The sequence below is a fragment of the Rhinolophus sinicus genome, chromosome 1 (genome assembly GCF_057876585.1).
Source record: "Rhinolophus sinicus isolate RSI-liver-muscle chromosome 1, RSI-T2T, whole genome shotgun sequence".
NCBI classification, from domain to species: Eukaryota; Metazoa; Chordata; class Mammalia; order Chiroptera; family Rhinolophidae; genus Rhinolophus; species Rhinolophus sinicus.
Window position 1 is genome coordinate 163,080,905 of NC_142501.1, and position 26,714 is coordinate 163,107,618.

Genomic DNA, 26,714 nt, shown 5'->3' on the forward strand with positions numbered 1-26,714 from the left:
AAGAAGCTGAAACAAAGAAAAAAATAACAAGAGGCCAACTCTCAGCTCCAGAAGCTCAGCCCCAGAGTAGTCTCACCTCCAGGGTTTGGGGAGGAGGCTGATAGTGCGTCTGTGGCAGGATCCAGTCTCCTGCCCATCCAGCAGACTCCTAGGGAAGAGGAGGGGAAGAAACCAACAACTGGATTTGTTTTGGAAAAACTCTTGCCACTTGATGTGGTAGACTGTGTGACACACAGGGGACTTACTGATGGCATCCAGCAGCACCTTTGGGCCTTAACCCCTGACAGCTTTGTACACACCCACTGTGTGTACTTGAAGACACAGTGCCCAGGCTCAGCAGCTGACAAGTATTCACCAGAGAAAGAGGTCAAGTGGACTGTCCTGAGGGAACCGGGTTTCTGCTTTCAACGTCCACTTTCCAGATTGCCTTGTAAGGGTCTGCCTACTCTCTAGTTAAGCCAGAAGCATAGAGCGTGAGCCTAGAACAGTGGAAAGGGAAAGGTGTTCAGCCCAGGACAGCATCTTATATAATGTGTCAGGGACATTGTGCCCAGACTGTACACATGTATGTGTGATGTGCCCTTTCCCCCCACAGAGGCTTCACTAAGTTGTCCAGCTGACTTTCTGTTTTACAGCTGCTGAGCTGTGTGTATTCTAGCCATGGAAGATTTCCAATCCTGAAAAATCTACATGCTTTTCATTATGGAGACAGGAATCCTTAAGTGGGTACTCAATAATGGATGAGGCCATATCTTAGCATAAACCTTGGCTTATGCGAATTGACCTTATCGGTCAAAATCACAGCCTTTTCATTAAAATGACCAATGAATAATGTATCAGAGCGTAGCTTAAAGCTTCAAATATGTTTTCAGACAGAACTATTCCAAGAATGCGAGTCAGGTATATTTCTCAGATAAATGACAGTAGGGGCATTGCATACATGGAAATTCTCGGTTCTCAGGTTTCCTGAAATCCAGCGCACGCATCATTAATCATTCATTGGGGTCTGCCCTTCAGTCAATGGCAGCTCTGAGTAAGCTGAAGCGAGCTGTTAGCTAATCCTTCCTGCCAACGGGATCCTGGGGCGAGAGAGGACAACTGGACAGTCAGTCACATGTGCTGGTGCCCAGCCCCTGCCCCTCTTGCCCGGCTCTGAGCGCGGGTGTGCGAGAGCGTTCCCTCTCCCGGACACAGATCGATAGCTTCCCAGAAGGAAAAAACAAATTCGGCATAATATTTAGCGCGACGGAGAGTTTCCAACAGGAAAGCAGCACGACTCGTGGCGTAATGGCTCAGAGTGTCTCTCTAAACCCTAAATAAACCCCTTCCTTAACTCTTTAATAAATCAGTGACAGCCACCACCACACAACAGAAAACAGCCTTCTCCTCCAACCCGGCCACACCAAAGCCTTCCCAAGTTGAGCTGCGAATCCTTGCTTGGTTCCCCGCCGAAGCACTTGAAGCAGTGGGATCTCCTGGAGGGACGCAGTTCCCCGGGGATTCCCAGGCCAGAGTCGTGAAAGGGGTCCGCTGGATACAGGGAAGAGAACCTGGAAATTGGGTCCTGGGTAGGCAAGAGTGCTTCGCTGACACGCAGGCGTGCGCAGAGGTTGAGAGGACGAGAACTCACCTCCACGTTTTAACCCCCCATTTCCTTCGCTGCCCCGAGAGGACTCAACGCTCGCAAAGCTGAATTCCGCGCAGGGTTGGCTCTAGTCCGAGGGTGGCTGTGTGGCGCGTGAGAACCGCTGGGGTGCGTGGCCCTGGTGTGCGCGTGCCCGGGGTCGGGGTGCAGCTCCTTTCCTCTGGGCTTCTCCTCCCCCTCCCTTCTCTCATCCCCTCCCTCCTCCACACCCCCGCCCCCGGGACCGCCAGGCTCTCTCCCGGCACCCGCCAGAGAGTACACAAAGCGGCGGGTGAGGGGAAGCTTCTCAGGCGTGCACCGAGCAGTGAGATCACTGGCGTTATAAATATCCCAGTGCCAGCGCCGAGATCCGTTCGGGTGGCCTCTCTCTCTCCCCCTCTCCCTCTCTCTTCCCAGAGGCTATGTCCACCCAGTGCGGCGAGGGGGGCAGCGCCAGAGGCACGCAGCCGCACCGGGGCTACAGAGCCCAGAACCAGCCCTACAAGATGTACTTAGGACCCCCGCTACTGGAAGAATGAGCTTGTCCTTCGTCCTCCTCTTCCTCAGCCACCTGATTCTCAGCGCCTGGGCTCACGGGGAGAAGCGCCTCGCCCCCAAAGGGCAACCGGGATCCGTTGCCACTGATAGGAACCCGGGAGGCGCCAGCAGCCGCCAGAGCAGCAGTAGCACGTCTTCTTCTTCTTCCTCTGCTTCCTCTCCCTCCGCGGCTTCTCTGGGCAGCCAAGGAAGCGGCTTGGAGCAGAGCAGTTTCCAGTGGACACCCTCGGGGCGCCGGACCGGCAGCCTCTACTGCAGAGTGGGCATCGGTTTCCATCTGCAGATCTACCCGGATGGCAAAGTCAATGGCTCCCACGAAGCCAATATGTTAAGTAAGTTGCTCGCTCTCCTGCAAAACACATCCTAAGCGGCGGCGGTAGCCTCGGGAGGGACAACCGGTGATTCCCTGGGCCATCAGCGCACCTTTCGAAGCCCTGGCTGCTGGGACCCATCTGACCCCTCGAAATCGCCGGGCGCGTTGGGTGGAGATGCGTCTATATGGTGCGCACACGCGCACCCCACTCGTGGGTGTAAGGAATGGCGATTCCTGAAGTGTAGGCTATCCGGAGGCTGGTGCACAGACAGGCACCTTGTTTCCAGTTTACCTTGGTCTCAAAGAGGACCTCCAGCCCGTGCCTGGAGAAAAAACAAAAATCTTTCTCGGTTAGTTTCTGTTTACTTTCTGCTTCTGTTTACTAAGCTAGTATTTTTCATTAGGCATCAAAGTGCATCTCTTTTTCCAGCCCATAGCTGAAAGTTAATTTTTAGAAGAATCAAATCTTATCTCCCCTGAACTGTCACCATAAACCCCCAAATAATATATAATGTATGAATAGGCATGTCTATTGTGTTTACATGCTTGCACGTATCCTAAGGGGAGACCAGAAATACTCTGCCTGGGAGAAGACAGTAATCTCTAAAACTGGACACGTTTGGAGAGGGCGACCTGATGGACGTTTGCATTGTTAACTCTGTAGATGGATTTAGCAACGTTTAGTATTTTGAGACCCAGACAACACCTTGTTAGGAAGAGTGGCCAGCCTTTGGTCCCACAGGACAATTAGGGGAAAGTTTTTTATTTTAGAAGAAATTCAGAAGAGGTTCAATTCGGTATAGGTGCAAATTGTGTAGGTGTTTCTTAAGCCCAAGTTTTAAATTCTGTGAGTTTTCCTTTTAGCTCTCTCTCCTTCCCTCCTTTCTCATCTTCTGTTCCCTTGCATCCTGTCTGCGTTTCTAGAATGTCACTGACGCTTTACAGCTTCCTCTCACTGCCTTTAGGGGAGAGATGGTTTGGGGTTGGGGTTGTGTGCGGGACTGAGGCGATCTCTGCGAGGCTTTACTTCGGTAGGGCCAGAGAGCTGCCCCAGGGAAATTAGCCCAACGGATAGAACCATAGCCCCGGCCTCTGAAATACCAGGGAGAGCGGAAACCTGGTCAGCAGACGGCACTGCTCGTGGGCACGCGGCTCTCAAGTGTGAACCTGGTCGCTCCCAGGTGTACTTCAATCTCCACCCTCTGTAAGTTTCATTGTTTTGACCACTATTGCTTTCCTTCTGCCTAGAGCAATGCGTGGCCCACAGAAATTGCACACTTAATTTGCTGAGTGTATAAATTCCTTGTTTAAGATCGAGGAAGCTGAAGCTGGTAACTTGTTCCGTCTCAAACCAAGGACCCCACGAGCCATTGGGCGTCCTACCCGAGCTCCGGAGGATCGCCGGCGCCACAGAGGGGCGGGCTTGGAGGTGTCCACAGCCGTAGGGTGGCGGGCTGGCTAGCCTTCTCCTGGGGAATCAGGAGGCGGGGTGAGACAGATCTGGAGGTTTGCGCCAGAAGAGGAGCGGGTCCATGCCCGCCCCCTGTCCCTGACTAGTCATTCGGGCTGTGCAGCTCCAGCTGGCTGTGCGGCTGGCACGTGGTGAGGTGGCCTTCCACATACGTCCCAGCGAGTCCCAGGGCCACCCACACGCTTCTTAGAGGAGCCTGTTTCTATGTTTTTAAGGTTCATTTTACTCTTATCAAACAACTCACCATCTTCGGTGATAAAGCGCAAGATCTGTTAGGGTGAAGGAATTTTCTGAGGTTTTTAGGAGCAGGGAGGGTTTTTGTGTATTCCTGTATTTCAGTCTGTCCTCATTTTGTCCAACCCAGCTCTTTACTCCATCAGACATCAGAGCTTATTTTCCACTTCTAGGAAATCTTTCCTCCTTTCTCTTATGTGAAAACCTTTTCTATTTTGGTCTTTTTATAGCTTATTCAGAAAATCAGCACCAACAGAGGATAACTTCTGTGTTCCAAGGGGGAAAAACCTAAAGTTAGCATGCCTCAAGCAGCAGTTTGGATCCCAGGGGAGTAAAAGAATGTGTCTGGGGTGGGTTTGGGTGTGTTAGTGATCTCTGAAAACCAGACTTGTTTCCAAGATATTCACCCTCTTTTCTTGGAAGAAACCATATAGACAAGTATTTTTTGCAGCTTAGGCCTTACCCAAGGGGCAGTTGTAGAAAAACATAGGAAGAAAAGTGAAAACAGCTCACCAAACAATAAACCCAGCTAAAGAAGACATTGACCAATATGTTATTCCCAAGGTACACTTTATTTTAAAATCTGCTTTGAAGGATATCTACAAAAGAACAGAAGTGTTTCCTAAACAGTGCCTAAAAGAACTTCCTTAATTTCACTAACACTTTCCTAATTCATTCCAGTTTACAATAGCCTTTCAGAGTTTAGTCTGTATGTTTCACACAGCTTGTGATCATTCATTCATTCATTCATTCATTCATTCATTCATTTATTCCTGCACCCAATATAGTATAGGTACCTCACCAACTTGATATTTTGATCACTTTTGGGTTAATTGGGGGTTTGTTGTTTGTTTGTTTTTTGCCTTCCATAGGTTTTTCTCATAATGTAAGTGTTCAAATCATGGTGATTTTCTGCTTTGTGATGTCTGGAGTGTTTAATACTATTTCATAAGAGTTCATGACCATTGATCCATGAAAAATTCATGGAATATGTCTTGGTTAGTAGGATAATATACAATTTGGAAATTTAAAATGAGTCTCTGCCCTGTGAAAGAAAAACAGAAGCAAGTTAATTACAGTTGGTCATATACCTCTTTGAAGGCATAGCACTCGATGGTTTCCTGAGACATATGTAAACTAAGGTTCTGGTCATGGATTTTTAGTGAGAGTATATGAGAAAACATTTGTCTAAGTCTCACAAGAGACATGGAGAGCTGGAATCATAGAGATCCATAAAGGGTACATCAGAGTTTTACCGCATCATCTAATTCTACTGTCTGAGTGAGCAATGAAAAAAAAACATTTTTTTTTGTCACAGCTTGCTACTTTAGAAAAGTCAAAACTTTGCCATTGTGTTCTTTTAAAGTCAATAATTTTCTGTAATATTTGCCAGAACAGACAAACATATATATATATAATTTGCATATACATATATGTTTCCCAACTATCATTTGACATTAACATGTTTGCAAACAGTGTTTTCTAGTTTCACCATCAGAAGTACACTCTGGCCACAGATTTTTGAAATATAATTTGTTTAGTTAAGATATATTACTTAATATATTCTTAGTTCTCTTGTACAATAGTTATCCCAAGTTTCGAAGACAGAACAAAGAATCAAGTTCATTTCACATAAACTCTTACTATGGGGAAATCCTAGGGAAGGATGAAGAAAGATGAACAAGATAGATGATGAAATCCAACTATTGAATAGAAGCAAAGGTGTTGCTTTAAGTTTTATGCTTTCAAGTTTAGTTTCAATACAGTGCTTCTGCTGATTTACATTGGGTCATTGAAGAATAGACAATTAAGTAATTGTCAATTTAGGGAGCAAACGATTAAGGCTATGGCTACACAAAACCAAAGTGTTCACATGAAATATGAAAATTGCTATCATATATTTTGACTAAACTGAATCCTCAATTTTACCTATTTTTAAAAATCTTAGTTCACAATCAATTTTGCTGTCATGTAGGGTCAACCTTTATATAGTCCTGCAAAACTAGATAAACCAGAATCTGTGTCTACTGTATGGAAGAACTCAAGTGTAAAATTTGTTATTAGTCTAATCAATGAAGACTGCTGAACTGGGTATTTTAAGATAGATTTGGTAACAATGCAGTCTATCTGTTGCTGTAGGGACGCAAGTAGAGAACCTTCAGTTTTAAATTATTTTTCTTTTAGGATTTTCAGATGTGCTGTTGAAAGCTTCTGAATGTATTGACTATCTGTGTCTTATTCACTACAAAAAGAGAAAAGGGAGAAGTCTATCTAATTATATCAGCCGTCATTAGTAGAGTCCTGCTGTATTTAAAAAAAATCTGGAAGGGACTAAGTAACTAAGAAATCTAGGTATATATTTTCTTACTGAAATTAATTTACTTTGAATTGCATGTCTGTGTGGTAAATAAGTGAATTAAACAGTGTGTGTATAATCTGAAAGACATCAAGTGCTTGTCTCCTTCAACCTAGATGTCAACCCCAAAATTCCACTAAGAGAGAATTCCTTCTCTCAGCACTGCCCTTTATTTATTTATTTATTTATTTATTTATTTTTATTTTTATTTTTTTGTATAAATTAATTCACATTAAAGTGTTAGTGACAATGTGTTATTTTTCCTAGGGTATTGACATTTAAGAGGATCAAAAGAAAAGGGCAACATCCCTGAGGTGCCCTTTTCTTTTGATCCTCTTAAATGTGAATACCCTAGGAAAAATAACACATTGTCACTAACACTTTAATGTGAATTAATTTATACTGATCCTTTCCCCTTGTCCCACTCCCCAAACAGGTGAGGACGAAAATATTAATAGCAGGAGAGTACTAAAACATGTGTCCATAGACTTGTGTATGTGGGGTACCCTGAAAAGGGAAGGAGAGGTAGTAAAGTCAAAGACAATCCAATTTAGCTTAACATTCGTTGATTATCTGTCATCTGTGAGACACATTTAGCCTTCCACAAAGTATACCATCTTGGCATCCACAGTGTAAATTGTAAATTCCCATCAAATTCATTATTACTGACTCCTACTACCGTGTTTCCCCGAAAATAAGACCTAGCCGGACAATCAGCTTTACTGCGTCTTTTGGAGCAAAAAGTAATCTAAGAACTGGTCTTATTTTACTATAAGACCAGGTCTTATATAATATAATATAACATCATATAGTATAATACTGGGTTTTATATTAATTTTTGCTCCAAAAGATTCATTAGAGCTGATTGTCTGGCTAGGTCTTATTTTCGGGGAAACAGGGTAATAAGAGTCAGGATATTACTGAAATTGGAAAAAAATCAGTTTTAGAGAAATGTTCCTTGGGATTTATATATGTGTGATTTAACATACATGGGTTTAAAATATTATGCAGAATCTTTAGTGAGTTACAAATATTTGGCGTATATTAGCGTAGTGATCTCTAGGGAGGGCAGAAAGTTGAATTGTGGGACTTGTAGAATCTGCTCCAATATTCTAGAAAAAAAAAGACGTTGAAATTACTTTGGAAATTCTGATCTTAACGGTGATCACAATATTATGCCATAATTACATTAAGATTTAGAAAATCATACCCAAGTTACATGTGTGAAAAAATATTTCATTTAACCTCATTTTTTTCCTCTGTATTTGTCATAATTTTAAACAGAATGATATATGTAAAAGTATATTTTTAAAGCTTTCAATTAAATATTATTTTTTTAGAGGAGTTGTCTTTACTGTTTCACTTCCTTTTCCCCCTTAATAGCATTTCAATCAGTTTTTTTTCCTCTACCATGCCAAAGAAACGGCATTTGTTACGGTCACCAAAGATAACCATGTTTCTAATGTGTGTACATGTAAATATAATGTTTTTAAAATGATAAAATCCTTTAATTCTCAGGCAAGCTGTCATTTTTATGATGGAACTTACAAGAAAAGAAACCACGCAGTATGTAATAAAATAACACTTTCACATACATTATTTCATCTTCCTCATATATAAAATTCATTACAATGCAAATTTTGCATAATATACTCATATATACATGCAGAATGTAACATGTGTTAGTAAATAAGTTAAAAGAAAATTGGTCTTAAAAATAGAATGTTAATTGTCAGACAACTATAGTTTACATAGGCAAAGCAGTAGTCCCACTAAACAGCTATTTATATAGAGACTTTTTGTTTTGACCTCTTAAATGTTAGCAAGCAAACACATATACTGAATGAGAATTTTATCTTTTATGCTGCCATGCATTTTTTTCCCACAAAAACAGGTAATTTTCCAGAAAATGGAATTGAAAAAACCTCTTAACAATATAGTACCATGAATAAATTGGGGGAAACATACAACCAACTCTCCTTTTCTATGAACTCCATATTGTGTCTTTTGCAGCTATCAATCCACACATGGACAATTTCTCATGTTCTCCCTGTCTCGCTTTTTAACACATTTACACAGTATTCACAATTACATCGCCCGTCTCCCAAATATACAAAATCATTAATGCTGTTTTCAATGTCATTCTATAATTTTGATAGAAATATAACTTATATCAGATTTCTAGTCATGATTTGTTAAATACTATTAAACACGTTAACATCCCGTAGTGTGTTTAACTTTACAAAGCATTCTGTGTGTTTTGTTACTATTTGATAACATGATAATGCTTCTAGATCTTTGGGTGTGCATCACAGTCATAACTTATACAGCAAAATCTATTGTAAATGGTATTTTGAACATTTTGCAAAAAAGAATTTATGAGACAGCAGTTTCTTTCTAAAGCAAAAGTAGTTCCTTTCTAATAGTTTCTTATTTTTTTTCCTTTTGAAGAAACAGCCATAATTGGTAGCTGCAATTTTCTTGAGATGTGTTTTGTTTACTCTGGGCTAAGAACACTTAAACAAAACTAATAGTTCTGCTAGCCCTTTCTTCCATAAATTTTCCGATCAAATATTAAGAAATCAAATTGAATAAATAAGGGGCAGTATTTAATATATTTATAGGCATTAGGTCACATTGTGCAACACAAGTGCTCAATAAAGATTCATATGTATTTATACCATGTTTCCCCAAAAATAAGACCTAGCCAGACAATCAGCTCTAATGCATCTTTTGGAGCAAAAATTAATATAAGACCCGGTATTACATTATATTATATCATATCATATCATATTATAATAGACCCTGTCTTACATTATAATAAAATAAGACCAGGTCTTATATTAATTTTTGCTCTAAAAGATGCATCAGAGCTGATTATCCAGCTAGGTCTTATTTTCAGGGAAACACGGTACAAATCATATATGTGTATTCACAATTTACTACTTTTGTAAATTGAATAATTTTGTATGTACTTCAAATACTTCAGTGGGAGATTGTTATTTCAAGAAAGTCACGTGAATTTCTATTCAGCAGAGTCCTATTGAGATCTTAATTAGTATATATGCTCAAAATATTATAGATTAAAATGTTGAAATTTTTTTCCCTTTTTACTAGCTCTAGTGAACTATATTATGTTGTCTTTTTTTTTTCTTTACAATTTAATGTAGACAATTATCAAAAAGCAGTATGCTTTTCTCGTGTTCATATAATGTATATGACTCTGTGATAAACCAGCAGAAATTCCAATTATATACAGACTAGGAGTATCTTTCTTAAAATACTCTGTGAATTGTGATGCATGATTCTCTTGACCTAGGGATGTGGGCTTTCAAATTATAGGAGACAGAGGGACTTTGACTTGATAATATTAACTATGAAATACCAAATATAAGCAATAACGTAATAAAATACCTCATTAAATATTTTCCAGAACAGTCATTTAAAATGCAAGATGTCTCAAGCCATAATCCATAATCCATTAAACATTTCATTGAGCCAATAATACCAAATTATTTATAATGCTTTTAGTATCTTGTTATGTGTAATCTTTAAATGAGCTACTCAAAATATGGTATATATTGATTTGTACTTTTATAATTATGATAACTTGAGAAGAGGGATTTCTTTTGTGTAAATAAGTATTATTTTCAAGGCTTTCAACAGTCTATACTAATCTTGAGTACAAATTTTATGTGCTTTAATATTAAAAGTAGTGTATTATCTCTGATAGAAAAGCAATGTATGAGAATTATTTTGAAAAATATTTTTTAAAGTTTTCAGTTCCTTTAGAATTTGAAAATATTCTATTTCAAACTCAATACATTGTTTACTAAAAGTGACATCATTTGTAAGAAAAAAAGAATTACTAATGAAACAGAACTACATTTTTGAATCTTGAAATCTATCACTTTAAATAAACACTTGAGTGCTAGCCTTTTTTTTACATAATGAATATCAAAAATGTTAAATTCTTTTTTAAAAATCACATAATAAAGAATGGAAAGAATTTATGTAGCAATTCAGTTCTTCACAATGGTTTATGGAGGAGTCTGTGTTTTATTTTGGGATTTCTGTCATCCTAGGTATTTTGGAAATATTTGCTGTGTCTCAGGGGATTGTAGGAATACGAGGAGTTTTCAGCAACAAATTTTTAGCGATGTCAAAAAAAGGAAAACTCCATGCAAGTGTAAGTAGAACCACTTTATATTTGTTAAAAGCATTATGGAGATTTTACATTTGTAAAATGGAATTAAGTAATTTTCTAAATTAGTAGGTAGGAAAATTTGACCAGAGAACTTAATGTTTTTTGTTTTTGTAAAATTATATGTACATTTAACCAAGAGAATTGTGTATGTTTGTGTAAGTAATCATGTAAATATTTTATTTACTTGGAAAGATAGAGTCCACAAAAAATTTTAAGGTTACGTATATTTGAAAATAACATTCTCAAAGTGATTGCCATTATTTATTTCTTAAACATGGTCCAAGTGAGAAGAAATAGTATGGAAATAATGTATAATGTAACAATTTAAATTTGCATGTTTATGGCGTGTGTGTGTTTAGTTGCCCAGGTTCTTATTTAATTTTACAAGCTGTTATGATGTCAAAAATGGGTCTAAGTTATACAACATATTTTCATATTACTAAGTATGGAGGGAGGAAACCAATAATGAGAAAACTTTGACCTTTTATAGCGAAATTTTATTCAGTTCATTGCAGAATTCTCATCTTGTATTTTTGTTGCATCAAAAACAGTTCTTAAAACTATAAAAACTTAATTTTGCACTTGTAAACATTTCTTCAGACCACATTTTGTAATCAATTTATAAATTATAGATTTCTATGTTTTGTTCTGAAAATGCTGATTGCTTGGGAAACAATAACGCATTTTAAAGATAATATGTTTAGCTTAGTTTTCCTACTCACAGATTCTGTTAATTTGTATTAGTACATAGGCACAGCACTTAAAAGTGATTTATACTTTTTCTGTAGTGTACTAAGTTTTGTCACATTAATCATTTTAAAAAGCAAGTCTTCAGTGCTAGTCCTTTAATTCTCATTCTCTTTAATTCTTGTTGGAATTAACTATTTATGATTTCTACTTTACAGATCTTTTAAAAAATTCAATGAGAATTTCACTTGGTTAAATGTGTAAGATTCAATTTTCCTTTCCCTAGCATCCAAAGTTGGTTTGCTAATATCTCTTGGAGAAGACAGTAGAATTCCAGCTATTTTTACAGTTATTTGAGGATTAAATGAGATAATACACATAAAAGTCTTAGATTAGTATTTGGCACATTGTAAGTGCTCAAAAAATATTACTTATTATGTGATAATCTAAATACAATAAACTACTAATATCTCAGTTTATTAATATAAATTGAAAACCTTTGTTAATCTCTTTAATCACCCATTGCAAGAATTATAAAAAGATTTACCTATTTCATTTTCTGGGCTGGTTTATTATATTCTAGCAAGCTATAATATGGTATTCATAAAATAATTGCTGTTTGATTTTTTAAATTACATTAAGGGGCAAATGTCTGCATTGTTTTGTGAAAGTAGGACATAACATTTTATTAAAAATTTGATTTTGAAAAATCTACATACAGAATAGAAAACAATGATCAAACACATGTGCACTGAATGATTTTTCCTCAGTTAACTTCAAGGTTGTAAAAAGATTGAAACATCTTCAAAATTGAAGCATCATAATGTGCGGTGCATGTAAAAAAAATTTTATTGGTTTGTTTGTTTTGGGTGAAAATCTTAATTTTTTTAAATAATCAGATTCATGCCCCAGTACATGCACAAAATTAGACTAAACTTGGGCCAGTTTAAGGCTAATTGCCACAGAAAGCGAAGTATTACAAATGGATGCCAATTAGAAAGGTCAAACTGAGAGGTTAGGATACATGATTCCTCTGTCAAAAGCAAGTAACAAATTTCCAGAAATTTGACCCAAATGTCTAAGGATGGCTGGCTGAAATAATGCAGATAATGCAAAAACAGCATCTGTTATTTTTTCTCATCTTGGCAGGCTAAAGTTATTTCATGGAATAATGACTTTTAAACAGTACAAAGCAAGTCTTGCTCTTGTCACTCACTGCAGCTCTTTGATATAAAAGTCATTCTGATGACTTTGAGCTGAATTGTAGATAAAAAATGAAGTTGTATGATTATGTGGATTCCTTTTAAACGGATTGTCTAAGCCTACTTTCTTTTATCAGAGCTTTTATTAGCACTTTTTTTCTAGATGGAAACTTAATTAAATTATAAAGTGATTTATTTTTAAGGATTTTGAATTCAGAAATAGTATTAATCCCAGCAATTATCAGTTTTATGCCCAGATGGTTTATTTCCTGTTATCAGCTTCAATTTAAACATGTTGGAAAATTGTTCTTGTAACTTTAAGTAGAATTACAGTATTTGATTTAGTTGTTTTACAAAATTGCATCACTGAAAGGCTAAAACCCTTATGCTTTTAGGATTAAATGTGTAAATTCATGATTTTCTTTAATAATTGTGCAGAGGCATTTAAAGAGTACATTTACAATAATTTTGAGCTATATGTATATATTGTATATAGGCATACCATAGGCTAATTGATATCAGCACGAGTTGAATTCATATGGTATATTTCTCATTACAAAAACATCACCACACTTCTAAATAAAGACCCCAAACACTTCTAATATTAAAATGGAGAGAAATGTGAGCTATACAGATATTTAAGACAGATTACTATAAACAAGAAAATTCCTTCCCAACCAGCTTATTCTCTTATAGTTCAGAGGCGGGACTATAGACGGCGGGAGCTTCTCCTGGCAGCTCAGGGCACCAGACGGGACCCTACCTTGAACAGGATGCCCACCCTTCCATCACAGGGTATAGTCACACCCATACCCACACTCAGACGGGAACAATATAGTCATATCAGTTCAGCTCATGTACACATCTTTGGGATGTGGGGAAACTGGAGTGCCTGGAGGAAACCCAGTCAGACATGGGTGAAAATGTGCAAACTCCACACGGGCGGTGGCCCTGGACAGGAATATGTTTTTTTCTTATCAACATTATAATAGAATGACGTTGAAGGATACAACGTTATTCGAGGACCTGCTGTGTGTGTAAAATCACGTATATCTTAAATTTACACAATGTTGTATGCCAATGATATCTCAATAAAACTGGGACAAAATTAATGAAGAGTACCTTTAGGGTTTTATTTACAAAGTAAATGTGAACTGAAAATATAAAGTATTCATATAATTCTGAGGCAAGTAAACCCATATGGTATTGAGAAATATTCATGGATAACTAAATTTTTTAACTTTGCTTTTATAGTAACAATCAGAATATTATACATTAGTTACTAGACAGAGATATTGTATTTACATAGTTCTCTAAAAGCTCACTCACATTACCTTATTGTATAATTAGGTAAAAAAGAGTCTTGGAAATGTTAAGTATTTTCCTAAGTTAATGCAGTTAACAAGTGATTTAACCAGGACTATAACCTTTTAAAATACTCTTTCTTTTTGAACACTATAATATTTGGTAGGTAAAAGTTAGCTTAAAAGAAGATATTGTTTTGTTTGGAACTAATTGCATTGTTTTCACATATTATTTTATAAGAATTAATAATTGCAGGTTTTAATAATACTTTTCAAATTACATTTTAAAGAATGAATGCTATGAATCTTTTGCTTGTTTCCCTCCCTCCGTCTCTCCCTGTCTTATTCATAGGTCTTTTTGAGATCTTTTTCCCCATCTACTTCTGTATCTCCAATACTTGATTTTAAAAATCTAGAAAGGAGGGGATGTGTCTACCACAGAACTTGTCACAGAGTTTTACAAATGTTGGTTATTCAGTGCGATAATGACTTGCGCAGGAACCCCTCTCAAGATGAACTTTTTAAAACAGAAGAGAGGTCTGTTGTGTTCACAGAAAAGTCTTCATTGAGAAAAATGCTTCATCATCTGTGGATGCAAAGATGATAAACAGAAATATCAGCTCAGAATGGTTAGACTTAGGCAACATTTATGTTGATTTTCTTTGCATGCTAAGTTTGTCAATTCGGGAAGACTATTTCTTTGAACCTCAACCATCTCAGTCTGTACTGTTCCGTGCACTCACTCATTGAATCTACACACTCATACTAATCGATGTACAGATCTCCTTAAAACCTCGGGAGTATACTCTAAATACACAATGCTAACACATTCGTACCATGCAGGTTTTTTCAGCATTCTTTATAAGGATGAAGGTGTATGTTCTTCTCAAAGTGCTTTGGGGATCATCCAGAGTAGAAGTAGGTAATTGCTTCGCCAAGAGTCATGAGGGCTAGTCAGAGCCCTCACTGGGAACTTTCTCACTCATTCCCAAGCTGGGGTCCCCTGTAGAATTGAGCACTCTTCTCTTCCTGTCTCTCTTGCTCTGCCTGCCCATCTGTCCCTGATCCCTCCTCACTCTGTTCCTGCTCTCTCTTCAGGTTTGTTGTCTTTATCGAAAGCGCCATAGAGGGCCTTTCTGCATTTATCTGAGATGGGTCCAGATGTCAGAGTGAAAGGCCTTCCTGAGTGTAGTGGTTAAGAGCACGGTTAGACTGTGTCATTCTGCCTAAGTTAAACTTTGTCATTATACTTAATCTTTCTATTCCTTGGTTTTATCAGCTCTAAAAGTAGGAAAATTAAAGTAATAATCTATTGTGATAGTTGAGCATTTAAAATGAGATAATACATATAAAACACTTCGAATAGTGCCTGGAAAGTATTCAGGATTTAATGTTAAAAAAAGGTCTTGAATTTGTTCTCAGACAGCTGTTTCATGATTCCCAATCTCCTCTCTTAGAAGAGTTTCTGATTTGGGGGTCAGGCAGCTGTGACCCCTCAGATATTTAGACCAGCCCCAAATCCTATTCATCATTGACCTTTTTTTCTTTAGGTCTAAACTTTTTGTGCATACAGTAGCCCCTTATCTCCTTTCCCAAAGGAACCTAATTGGAAAGCAAAATTCCCAGGATCAAGCTCTTAAAGAGGCAAGGATTTCCTATGGTCATAATCTCATAATTCTTTCAGAGCCCTACTGTTCATCTTGTTTTTTTCCTGAAAAAAAAAAATCCCAGAAAAGGTGATTATTGTGTAGTCTTCAGTCTTTTCATAAAGTATGGATGATAGCTCATTGCCTATTGCGAAGAAACTTGAGCTTATTTTAAAGATCCAAAGAGAAGCATGCGGTGGAATTATTTTTGTTTCTCAGGGTTTTAAGGGATCATGTTTGGAAGGAAAGCTAATTGCAGAGTTTACGAAACAGGCATGGAATGTATGCTTGATCAGCCCTAAGCGAGGACTAGAACGTCCTCCTTTCCTGGTTTCAGAAGGTGCCAGCTGGCTTGCCGGGAATGAGATTCTGGACTGGACTTCCTGTGCTGGGGGCAGAGTGAGGAGAGGAGACAGCCCCTAAAGCTGGGTGTGTTAACTATAAGGAAATGGAAGCTTGAGCAATAGTTCTCATCATCACTAAAAAAATAACTTACTAAGCACTCCACTCTTCCAGACCTTGAGCTACCTAAAGGCACTTGAATAGAAACTTCCCTTGCCCTCTAAGAGCTTTCCATTTATACAGTAAAAGCAAACGTGTAGTAATTCAGGCTCAAAAATGGGTTCAGGATTCCGCCTTTACAATACATACCAGTTTTCCCTTAATTTCACACTATGTAAAGCTGGTTAGTAGGCTTATTTTGTTGAGGAAATCTGGGTGTGATGAAGTGACTTGTAGCTTCAGAGATCCATTTCAGCCTAAAGCAAGAGATGGTATTATGTTCTCTGATGGTTTGAGGAGTGGCACTTGTTTTTCATCAGTGTTTTAACATGGAGCAACTTCAGGGCAGGTGGAACTATATAAAAGCCTAGGAGATGCCCTTGGGTGTTATGGAAAGAGCCTGAATCTAGGGATCAGAAGATCTGAGATTTAAGTCACAGGCCTACCCTGGCACTTGATAAATGTGGGGCTTTAGATGAATCATTTTCTTTACTTCTCTGACTGGAAAATCAGATAATAACACCCTAATAGTCATGGAATTATTGTGAGAACTAAATAATATACATAAAACACCTGGCACATTGTAGCGCTCAATAGCCCTGCTTTATTGAGTAATTAAGAGCATCAGAAAAAAACCTCCTATCTTACGTTTCTCCAAGTGTAGTCTTCATCTCACCTGCATCAAAATCACATGGCCTGCTGGTTAACGACACCAGTCCAGGGTCTCACCTCAGACTTACTGAAACACAATCTCCGGAGACAGAGCCTGGGCAGTCTGCATTTTGAACCGGCTCCCTCAGTAAACTAAGTCAGTTTATGAAATTCAGAGGAGAAATCCTGTGGTTGGTATCCTTCACTACATGAGCTCAGGTTGGTTTATTATGAAACCAGCTTGTATTGTCCCTTGGTTACCCAGTATGAAGAACTGAGATATAGAATGGAAAGATGGCCAGGGCCCAGTAGGAAATATGGCCATGCTCTGGAGATGCATGATGTGTCTACAGTTGACCCTTATGAGACTTATGCTATAGGAAAGAGTAAAGGGCAGCCCCTTTGGGTGCATGCTGCCCTGTTCTGGGGTACTCTGCTTGGGAGCATTTGGAGCAGGGTCTGGCTTTCAGCCTTCATTCACCACCAAAGGTGGGTTCCTTGGGCAGGGAACATCCTGCACAAGCATACAAAACAGCCTGGGCTAATGGCACCTGTCGGGGGCAACCCCACTGGTGGGAGTGGGGATGAAAACCAAGAAGCACTTAAAGGATGCCGGGGAAAGAGAAGTAGAGGTGCGTACACAAGGAAACTTTGCTTAGAGCACAGTTTGGTCTATAATTATTTTTATTACAGTGTATAATAATATTTTAATTATTTAATAATCTTACAGCCTATAAAAACATTTTAATTATTTATATTTGGTTAATTATTTCTTCATAAGGATTAAGGGAAAGAGGCAAATCAAAGAAAACAAAGTGAAAGGAAGAATTAAAATTGATTAAACACCCAGCAAATATCAAGGTTTATACTGGTGTTACTTCAAATTCACTCCTCTTTCTATATTAGTTTCATAGACTGCATATTTACTTCTGCAGTTGCTTATAAAGAGAACTGGTACAGGTTTGCACAGCCTCACCTCATTCATTACAAGATCCTCGATTATCATACAACGTGATAAAGATCCTCGATTATCATACAACGTGATATTTACTAAGAAACTAAGAGGGTTTAGAAAGTTTTTAAATATCATTTTAGAAAGAATTTTCTGTTTGGTTTAATTGATCCTCAGATTTCAATTAAGCAGAATTCGTCTTTTTGGGGGATATCCCAGTTAACCAAAGTTTTACCTTCTGTGAACTGAATTTGACCTTTCATCTAAATATCCTTTGTGTGTCCTCCCTGTGTGAAGAGATGAGTACAATCAAGTTAAAGTGTTCTTCTAATCCAAAAGTTCTTATTTTCTTTAATACCACCGTGTTTCCCCTCCTCTGAATAATTTGGATATTCAAGCAAAAATAGTTTAAATTTTTTAAGCTTTATTTATTTTTTCAATTGGGGCTATATTAAATTATGTAGAAATTAGCTGATTTGAACATTTCGTTTTAATTTTGCAATTATGGCTTGTTGATTGTAGCTTTTTCTGCTAATCTAATTATTCTTAACTTATTTTTAATTATAGTTGACATACTATATTATATTATTTTCTGGTGTACAGCATAGTGATTCAATATATATACCTTACAAAGTGATCTCCACAATAAGCCTAGTACCCCTTAACACCACAGATAGTTATTACCATATTGATGACTCTATCTCCTATGCTGTACATTACATCCCCATGATTTATTCTATAACTGAATGTTTGTAGTTCTTAATCTCTTTTCCCTTTTTTACCCAACCTCCCACCCCCTTCTCCTCTGGCAACATAAATGCAGTCCTCTGTATTTATGAGTTCGTTTCTGTTTCGTTTTATTTGCTCATTTGTTTTGTTTTTTAGGCTCCACATATAAGTGAAATCATATGGTATTTGTCTTTGTCATTTAACTTATTTCATTTAACATAATAATCTCAGCTCCACCCATGTTGTCGCAAATGGCAAGATTTCATTCTTTTTTTTTATGGCTGAGTAATGTTCCATTGAATATAATTTGTTTTTACATTTGCAAGATCAGGAGAAATTAAAGAGAAAAACGAAGATAATTTAAGTCAACAAAGAACATGGGTAGGACCATGTCTGTATTGTTTTTCATTGTAAAAGTGGCAACTAGCACAGTGCCTGGCATGTGATATAGTCAATAAACATCTGTTGAACAAATTTGTGAAATAAGGAATTTGAAACATAGATAGAGGTGCTTTATGAACATTTTTAATGATTGGTTGTGTTGTAGTGGCTGATGGTGATAGGGCAATGAGGGGTTGCGGTCCTGATTTCAGCAGCTTATTTGAAATTTGATTCACCTCTATTTCACAGCTTAACTGTAGAAACCATCTTTATGTCAACTTCAGTTTTTCTAGGGAAATAAAACAGTTCTATTATTAAAAGTATGGATTTGCTAAAGGACGTATAATTCAAGGGAGTTTTTAACAATTAAAAGTAGCCTGGGAAATTTATTATCCAAAATTATATAATGGTGAATGTGTGTATATTTAAATGCCAGTAGCGAAGACCTATGCTGCTTAGTGAGTCAGCTATAAAGATGCTTCATGTATGTTATTAGGAGATACACTGCTCAGGGTCACCATCTTGCCTGAACAAGGCCAGGAATACTGACAGGAACAGTCGATCCCTCAAGAAGAAACTAGAGCTCCTGATGAAAAAACTCACTCAAATGTTTGCTTCAAATGGTTCTGTTCCATCGTAGCTGGAGGAATTTTTCAGACAAAACATTAAATTAGAAGTCAATTAAAGAAAGCCAAAACAGTCTGACTGCCTTTACTCCTGTCTTAATGTGAGATTTAGAATGACTAAGGGACTTCAAATAGTATGTGGGTCCTCAGATTCTGAACATCTCTACCCCTTGTGACAGTTAGGTGACCCCTGAAAAATCTTCAGCATGAACAGCCATCTTTGATCTTAAGACAGAATTTTAGAACACGAATTTTGAAGAGGAAAAGAGAAAGGTTTTAGACGGAATAATTTTTGCGGGTGGAGTCAGCGAACTCTTAATCATATGAAGACCCTAAGGTGGAATTGCTATAAGTTTAATTCACTGTGATGTGTGTGTACCACATCAATAAAAAAAATGACACATTTTTTCTTTATTTTCTTTGACACTCTTAGGGGAAAAAAATAGGTTAGATAATGCAGTATACTTAAACCTAACCATCAAAATTGAATACAGCAATCACTGCTTTCTCTATTTCAGGAAAAGGGAGTTTTGTGAAACAGGGGTAGAAGTGACGTCAAGGTATAATGTATTATGTATTTAAAAAATGTTTTTCAAATGCATTTTAAGAAAAAAAATCTAAAGCAGGGTAAATATACCTGCTACTTTTTAAAATGAAACCCCCCCATACCTTTTTAAAATGCTTATCCTTTTATGTAGCAGAAAACATTCCAGATGGCTATAACTTTTAAAAAAAAAAAATAAAACATTGGGATTATCTAATTAAATGAAAGAACAGCCCAGTCCTTTTAAAGGTAAGCAGCTATAGATAAATCTTCATTTGACTTATAAGAAATTCTTTTTAATAATAATAATAATAAAATAGGAACAACAAATGTGTGCTCTTCTAAAGTGATATCAGCACAGGCCCAGACAGACTGATAGGTTACAACAAGATGACAGAAAGCCATAGATGGTGATTCATTAAAACACCAGCTTCCAGCCTGCTAGAGATCAAATCCGGGGAACCACCAGTGGACTTGTGGAAGTTTTAGATATATAGCTTCCTCGCTCCCAAATAAAGAGCTTTGTTGATTGACCTATACTTCAATGTAAATAACTTAGGTAAACGGTCATATGAGATCGGACAATTAAGTTTGCGAACTCATCCTAGAAAAAGTGCTATATACCTCATTGCTGAATATCACTACAGTCACCTTTGATATGCTCCCCTTGGGAAGGTATGCGCCGACGCCAGTGCCTAGTTTACCTTTCAAAACAATTTTGGAACCCTTTATCTGGAATGGCCATCAGAGCTGTTGTTGGATTACCCTTGATGTCCTGAATGTTATCAAAATGTCTTCCTTTCAATATTCCCTTTATCTTTGGGTAAAGAAAGAAGTTATTGGAGGTCAGATCAGGTAAGTAGGGAGGGTGTTCCAATGCAGTTATTTGTTTACTGGCTAAAAACTCTTCTCACAGACAGGGCCGTGTGAGCTGATGCATTGTCATGATGCAAAAACCATGAATTGTTGGTGAAACGTTCAGGTCGTCTAATTTTTTCACGCAGCCTTTTCAGCACTTCCAAATAGTAAACTTGGTTATAACTGTTTGCCCAGTTGGTACAAATTCATAATGAATAATCCCGCTGATACCAGAAAAGGTTAGCAACTTTGTTGCAACAAGTTTGCGAACTTATTTGTCAGACCTCATACATAAGATAAATGTGCTGTTGGGAATGCTCTGAAATTGGTTGTCTTCTGCTATTGTCAGTACTTGGCACAAGTCAAAAATTCCATGTGGCCACATCAACAGATCTGCATGGATTGCCTTGCAGTGTTAGACTTTCAGATTATAATGTTGTGATCTGTACTGCAAAGAAAAGTTTGGCATTATTAGAAAAAGCAAAGACTTTTAATTCCAGTATAGAACCTCTTGGTCTGATATAGAAAATATATACCACATCTCTTCAAATAACGTCATTTTGTTCAATGTCGTTTCATTGTGACGATGTACAGGGAAAAACTACTGAATCCCGGCAGGGCCCACTGTCTGTGCAGTTTGCATGTTCTCCGCATGCCTGCATGGATTTTCTCTGGGGACTCCGGTTTCCCCTCACATACCAAAGATGTGCATGTGAGGTGAATTAGTGTGTCTACATTGTCTCCATCTGAGTGCGGGTGTGACTGCGCCCTGAGATGGAAAGCCATCCTGTCCAGGGTGGGTTCTGCCGTGTGCCCTTAGCTGCCAGGATGGGTTCCAGTCACCCTTGAAAAGAATTCTGGAAAAGAATTTTCTTACTTGTTTTTATTAATCTTAAATGTCTGTATAGCTCACATTTCTTTCCATGTTTAATACTAGAAGTGTTTTTGGATCTTTATTTAGAAGTATGGTGATGTTTTTGTAATGAGAAATATGCCATAGGAACTTAACTCTTGTTTATGTCCATTAGTATGGTAAAGTTGATTTCATTATGCATCCTTTTGCTTAATTTCACATTGTCAAGAACATATTGACGATGTTAAGTAAGAACTTAATATATGTGTATATATCTATATATCTATATATATATATATATATATATATATATATATATATTTAGTGTTTTTATATATAAGCATTAAAACATTTGATATTTCTGAGCACAGGAATTCTATACAAATGGTGCTCTCTGAAATTGTGAAACCAGGTGGTCTGGTCTAGGGCAGGAATTCTAATACTTGGGGGGTTATGGACTCTTGTGTTTGATGAAAGGTACAGATCTTTTCCCTAGAAAAATATTTTTATTCTCGTAATAGCCCTATATGTGTAAGAACTGTGCTGTAAGGAGCCTAAAACTAAGACCTCAATTGACAGTATTCGTATTTGATGGAATGTCTGTCTGACTCCATGCTCAGGCTCTTCTCCCATACCATATTCCTTTAATTTCTTCAATTTCTTCAACTAGGCCCTTATAGAGTGTGTACTGGCCTGCTTTGTCACCTCACCCCTTGTTTCTTCTCCCATGCATGCTAAGTGTAAGTCACACTGAGTTACAGTAGTGTCATGCTGACCTATGAACACACTGTTCTCACTCCATTCCCTGAAAAGCCTTTCTCAGCTCACCTGCCTTGCTGGTCACCTTTATCCTCTTAGATTCCCTTCCTCTGTGCTATCATGGTACCCTCTGCATACCTCTGTCATCATTCCATTTATCAAGGTGCACCGTAACATACGTCTGCTTGTCTGATTTTTCTACTCTTCCATGAACATTTCAAGAAGAAAGAGAGAGAGAGAAATAGCTAGCTATCTGGCTGAAGTGTTGCTAGTGACTCCAAAAAGTAATTTTTTCTTCAAATATACTCTCTTGTATCGCTGTGTAAAGATATATTTTTTCCTGAAGAACTCTAACACATGCAATATTAATAGGGCCATATGCTACCCCTCTCTCAGCACCATGAATCATACTGATAACACTGAGAAAGTATCATTGTTTCAAAGGAATAATATGACCCCATTTTTCTGAACATGAATTCATGTTTTTTATACAATTGTTTCTTAGTAATCTCGTTCTATTTATTTTCTTGATGGCTTATGAAGTAAAAAATAATATGTTAAAAGTTAATTTTTTATCTACAAATTTTTAAGTAATTAAAAAATACTAACAAATTTAAATATTTTAAAGAGTTCCTGTTGTCATTTTTATATGCATTGATATTATTTCATTAAGTAGATAGTAAACAGAAATAAGTGTTACAAAGATGAATAAAATAGGAATATAGAAACAAAAATAGTAATTTTAAAGCAACTTTAAAAGAGGCAAATATTTCTTTATAAAAGAATGTAGTAGGAAGGTAGGGGTTGAAGGAATTATTGGTTTTTCGTTATAGTACAAGACCTCATTTTATTACATGCTGAAAATATTATTACTGCTTAAATTTCTTTTTTTCCCCTAGGCCAAATTTACAGATGACTGCAAGTTCAGGGAGCGATTTCAAGAAAACAGCTATAATACCTATGCCTCAGCAATACACAGAACTGAAAAAACAGGACGGGAGTGGTATGTGGCCCTGAATAAAAGAGGGAAAGCTAAACGAGGCTGCAGCCCCCGGGTTAAACCCCAGCACATCTCTACCCACTTCCTGCCGAGATTCAAGCAATCGGAGCAACCAGAACTTTCTTTTACAGTTACTGTTCCTGAGAAGAAAAAGCCACCTAATCCTGTCAAGCCAAAGGTTCCCCTTTCTACACCCAGGAGAAGTCCCAACACAGTGAAATACAGACTGAAGTTTCGTTTTGGATAATGTTCATCTTGGCCTTGTGAGAAACCATACTTTCTCCTCAGGAGTTTCTGTAGGTGTCTTTACAGCTCTGAAGAAAAATTTTGGACACAGCTTCAGCTCTACTACCCCGTAGTTAAGTCAGGTCATTTGTTTCAGTGTGACTGAAACAAAAATGTTTTCTGATAGGAACTGAACTGGAATTCTTTGTACTAATATCGGGAGTACACTTCTTCAGTTCAGTAAGACATAAAGCCTTTTTGCTTTATGCTTGGTGCGTACTAGGACTCTATTTTCAAAAAGTTAAACAGCATGGACTATATATTTTTCTGACTTTTACAGATCAACCTGAAAGAACATACATGATACATTTTTATTTTTGGTTTCTAAAGAATATTTTGATGCAGATAAAATATTTTATTAACTTTTTGGGTTTTTGTTGTTGTTGTTAAAGTACCTCTGCATTGAGCATATTTTCTTACTTTTATTATTTTAATTAATATGACACAACCATTTTAATGCAGTTTATGAATTATAAATGTGTTTATAGCCCATTTGTAACATGTGGATTTCTTTTTCATTTTTCTTATTCATTGCACTTTTTATTTTTATTATATATTTTTTACCATACCTCAGATAATGTAAGTTTGGTTCTACATCTTAAACTGTTTAAATTCTCTCCAACACACCAAAGTCTCAGCTTGGATTTGTGTGTGTGTGTGTGTGTGTGTGTGTGTGTGTGTGTGTGTGTGTAAATTCATGACTTTATATGGAATCCTACCCCTTTGGTGGCTGGGTTATAATGGGTTAGAACTAAGGAGAAAGTATAAGGACTTTTGATTGAATTAAAAGTTGGAAATAAGGAAGAAGATTAGAGGTACAAGTACACTAAGTTTACAGCATTTCTTGAGATCTAATTCTACCTTGCCTTCATTTCTGCTATTGTCTACCCCTCGCCCTCATTCTTGAACAGCTGGATGAAAACATTGTATTCTGTCTGTGAAACATATACTACGAAACTGGAGTTCTTAAAATACCTCTTCTATGACCCTCTGTTATCCCTACTCGGGGCGCAACCCACTTACTGGATAAACAAGAAGAACTGAAGGTGATGAGTCGTGTAACTCTTATCCATGTTGAGTCTCACTGTCAAAAATATTCTTATTACTTAGTAGAACACCCTTTGAGTTTCCTATCCTAATGGAAACCATTCCAGCGAACAGATCTGCCCTTTTATAAGGAAAGTTTTCTATGTATATTTTTAAAAAGCTGGCCAGGAGATACGGGAAACTTAATTTGGGAATTTGATGTGTTGAAAATGGCATTTAATTGTCAAGCCAAATACTGAATGTTGGGCATAAATCACGGAAAATTTTACTTAAGAAAATTTATATGATTTATTTATTTTCTTAGGTAATCATTTTTATGGAGTGCTATGAAACAGAAGTGTTTATCTTCAGAAATATGGCAATAAAAAAGGTATAGCTAATGTTTAGAAGTATGTCTTTCATAGGAAGAGCAAAAGAGTTCACAGAAAGTTTGTGGTTTCTATATAAGCATCTTTCTTTTCCTTCAGAGACTACTGATAAACTTCTTTTTTACAAAATGTATAGTTTATTTTGGTGCACAAATGCAAAGTAGAAACTTGCCAAATTCACTTACTACCACTGAAGCAGATTGCGTTGTTTTAATGGAAACAAACTATACACGTATTTTATATATATAAATATATATATATATATATTTTTGCTTGTCATTCATATATATAAAATGACAAGCAAAATCCATCCATCAATTAAAACATCATGCATATACTCTAGTGTAGTGTTTTATTATAAAACCAATAATTTGATTAAATATTCTCTGCATTTAATGTATGATTTTTTAAAATATAAAATGAAATGCTTGTAGCATTTGAAACTTGTAAAGTTTCAAACTTTATATTAAAATTCTCTTGGGTTAAATGAAACAATAATATTTTGCAAGCAAAGATTTGTCTTGTCCAACTGGCATATCACCTTACAGGCACAAAAGTGATCCTCTAGCTTATTCTAATATATTGTTAAGAATTGTGCACTGTATATCAAGTTCCTAGTATGCACGAAAAATTAAAGTTGTAAAGCAAGAGAACAGTAGACATGTGCTCCTAAATGGTCAAGGAAAAGATGATATTAATGATGATTAACAACAAGCTAAATTAATGCATATATTGTATTAGGCTAATGCTGCTGGTAGTTTTATGTTAACTAAAACATAATAGCTTGTCTTGTCCTCCTAGTTTGATTTGATTAGTATGTGAAGGTTACAGTAGGATAGCTACCAAATATATATTATACAAGTCAGAACTCATTAATTTCAAAATTTAAAGCCAAGCTAAAATTAAAACAAAACAAAACCTTTAAATTACACTTATCTTTAGTTTACTGGCCATACACAATTGCACTTAATTAAAGCTCACTGAAGCATAAAGTTACCTACATTAATTAATTGAATGTACTCACCATTTACAGAAAACATGTATAAATATAACTCCTTATTAATACCTAGAACTTTCTAAGAGGGTTTTTGCTTATGTAGTTTTTGATGATTTTTAACATAACTGGACCCATTTAATTTCAAATGAAGTTGTTAAATTGTGATTATGTTCATCTAAAAATGTCAATTAATTTTACATTAAAATTTAAGAATCTAATTTTTCCAGGAGACAGGTGACAAATACTCTCAGACTGATGTTTCAGTTTAATTATATTATTTAATGTAAAATATTCTTTATTTGGAATATCAATAGAGGTAAATAGAGGTTTCCAATAAGATGTAATAACACTGATATTTATTTAACAAAATATACCATTACTTCCTCATAAAGAAACTAATTTGAGAGTGTGGATGTATATAAATTACCATAATTCTTTTAGCTGAGTTATAGAAAGAAGCACAGCAGTTTAAAATCATGTAATGATAATAGATGACACTAACAAAAGTTATTTCCAAATTTAATAATTATATCATCTTAGATGTTTTTATTTCATGTAACT

At 36.6% G+C, this 26,714-nt stretch overlaps 1 protein-coding gene across 1 annotated transcript; it reads left to right on the forward strand.

Moving 5' to 3' along the window:
* Positions 1-1,645: 1,645 nt before the first annotated feature.
* On the forward strand, positions 1,646-26,278 carry FGF5 (fibroblast growth factor 5). Its single transcript, XM_019719937.3, has 3 exons — positions 1,646-2,514; positions 10,642-10,745; positions 23,356-26,278. The coding sequence occupies exons 1-3, from the start codon at positions 2,160-2,162 to the stop codon at positions 23,701-23,703; spliced, it is 807 nt and encodes a 268-aa protein (XP_019575496.3). The 5' UTR covers positions 1,646-2,159; the 3' UTR covers positions 23,704-26,278.
* Positions 26,279-26,714: the final 436 nt, after the last annotated feature.

Bases quoted from the DNA above. Each gene is read 5' to 3' on its own strand.
- FGF5 (XM_019719937.3), top strand. From the start codon at position 2,160: ATGAGCTTGTCCTTCGTCCTCCTCTTCCTCAGCCACCTGATTCTCAGC. The intron at 2,515-10,641 runs GTAAGTTGCTCG...CTGTCATCCTAG, and splicing joins CCACGAAGCCAATATGTTAA to GTATTTTGGAAATATTTGCT. The intron at 10,746-23,355 runs GTAAGTAGAACC...TTTTTCCCCTAG, and splicing joins AAGGAAAACTCCATGCAAGT to GCCAAATTTACAGATGACTG.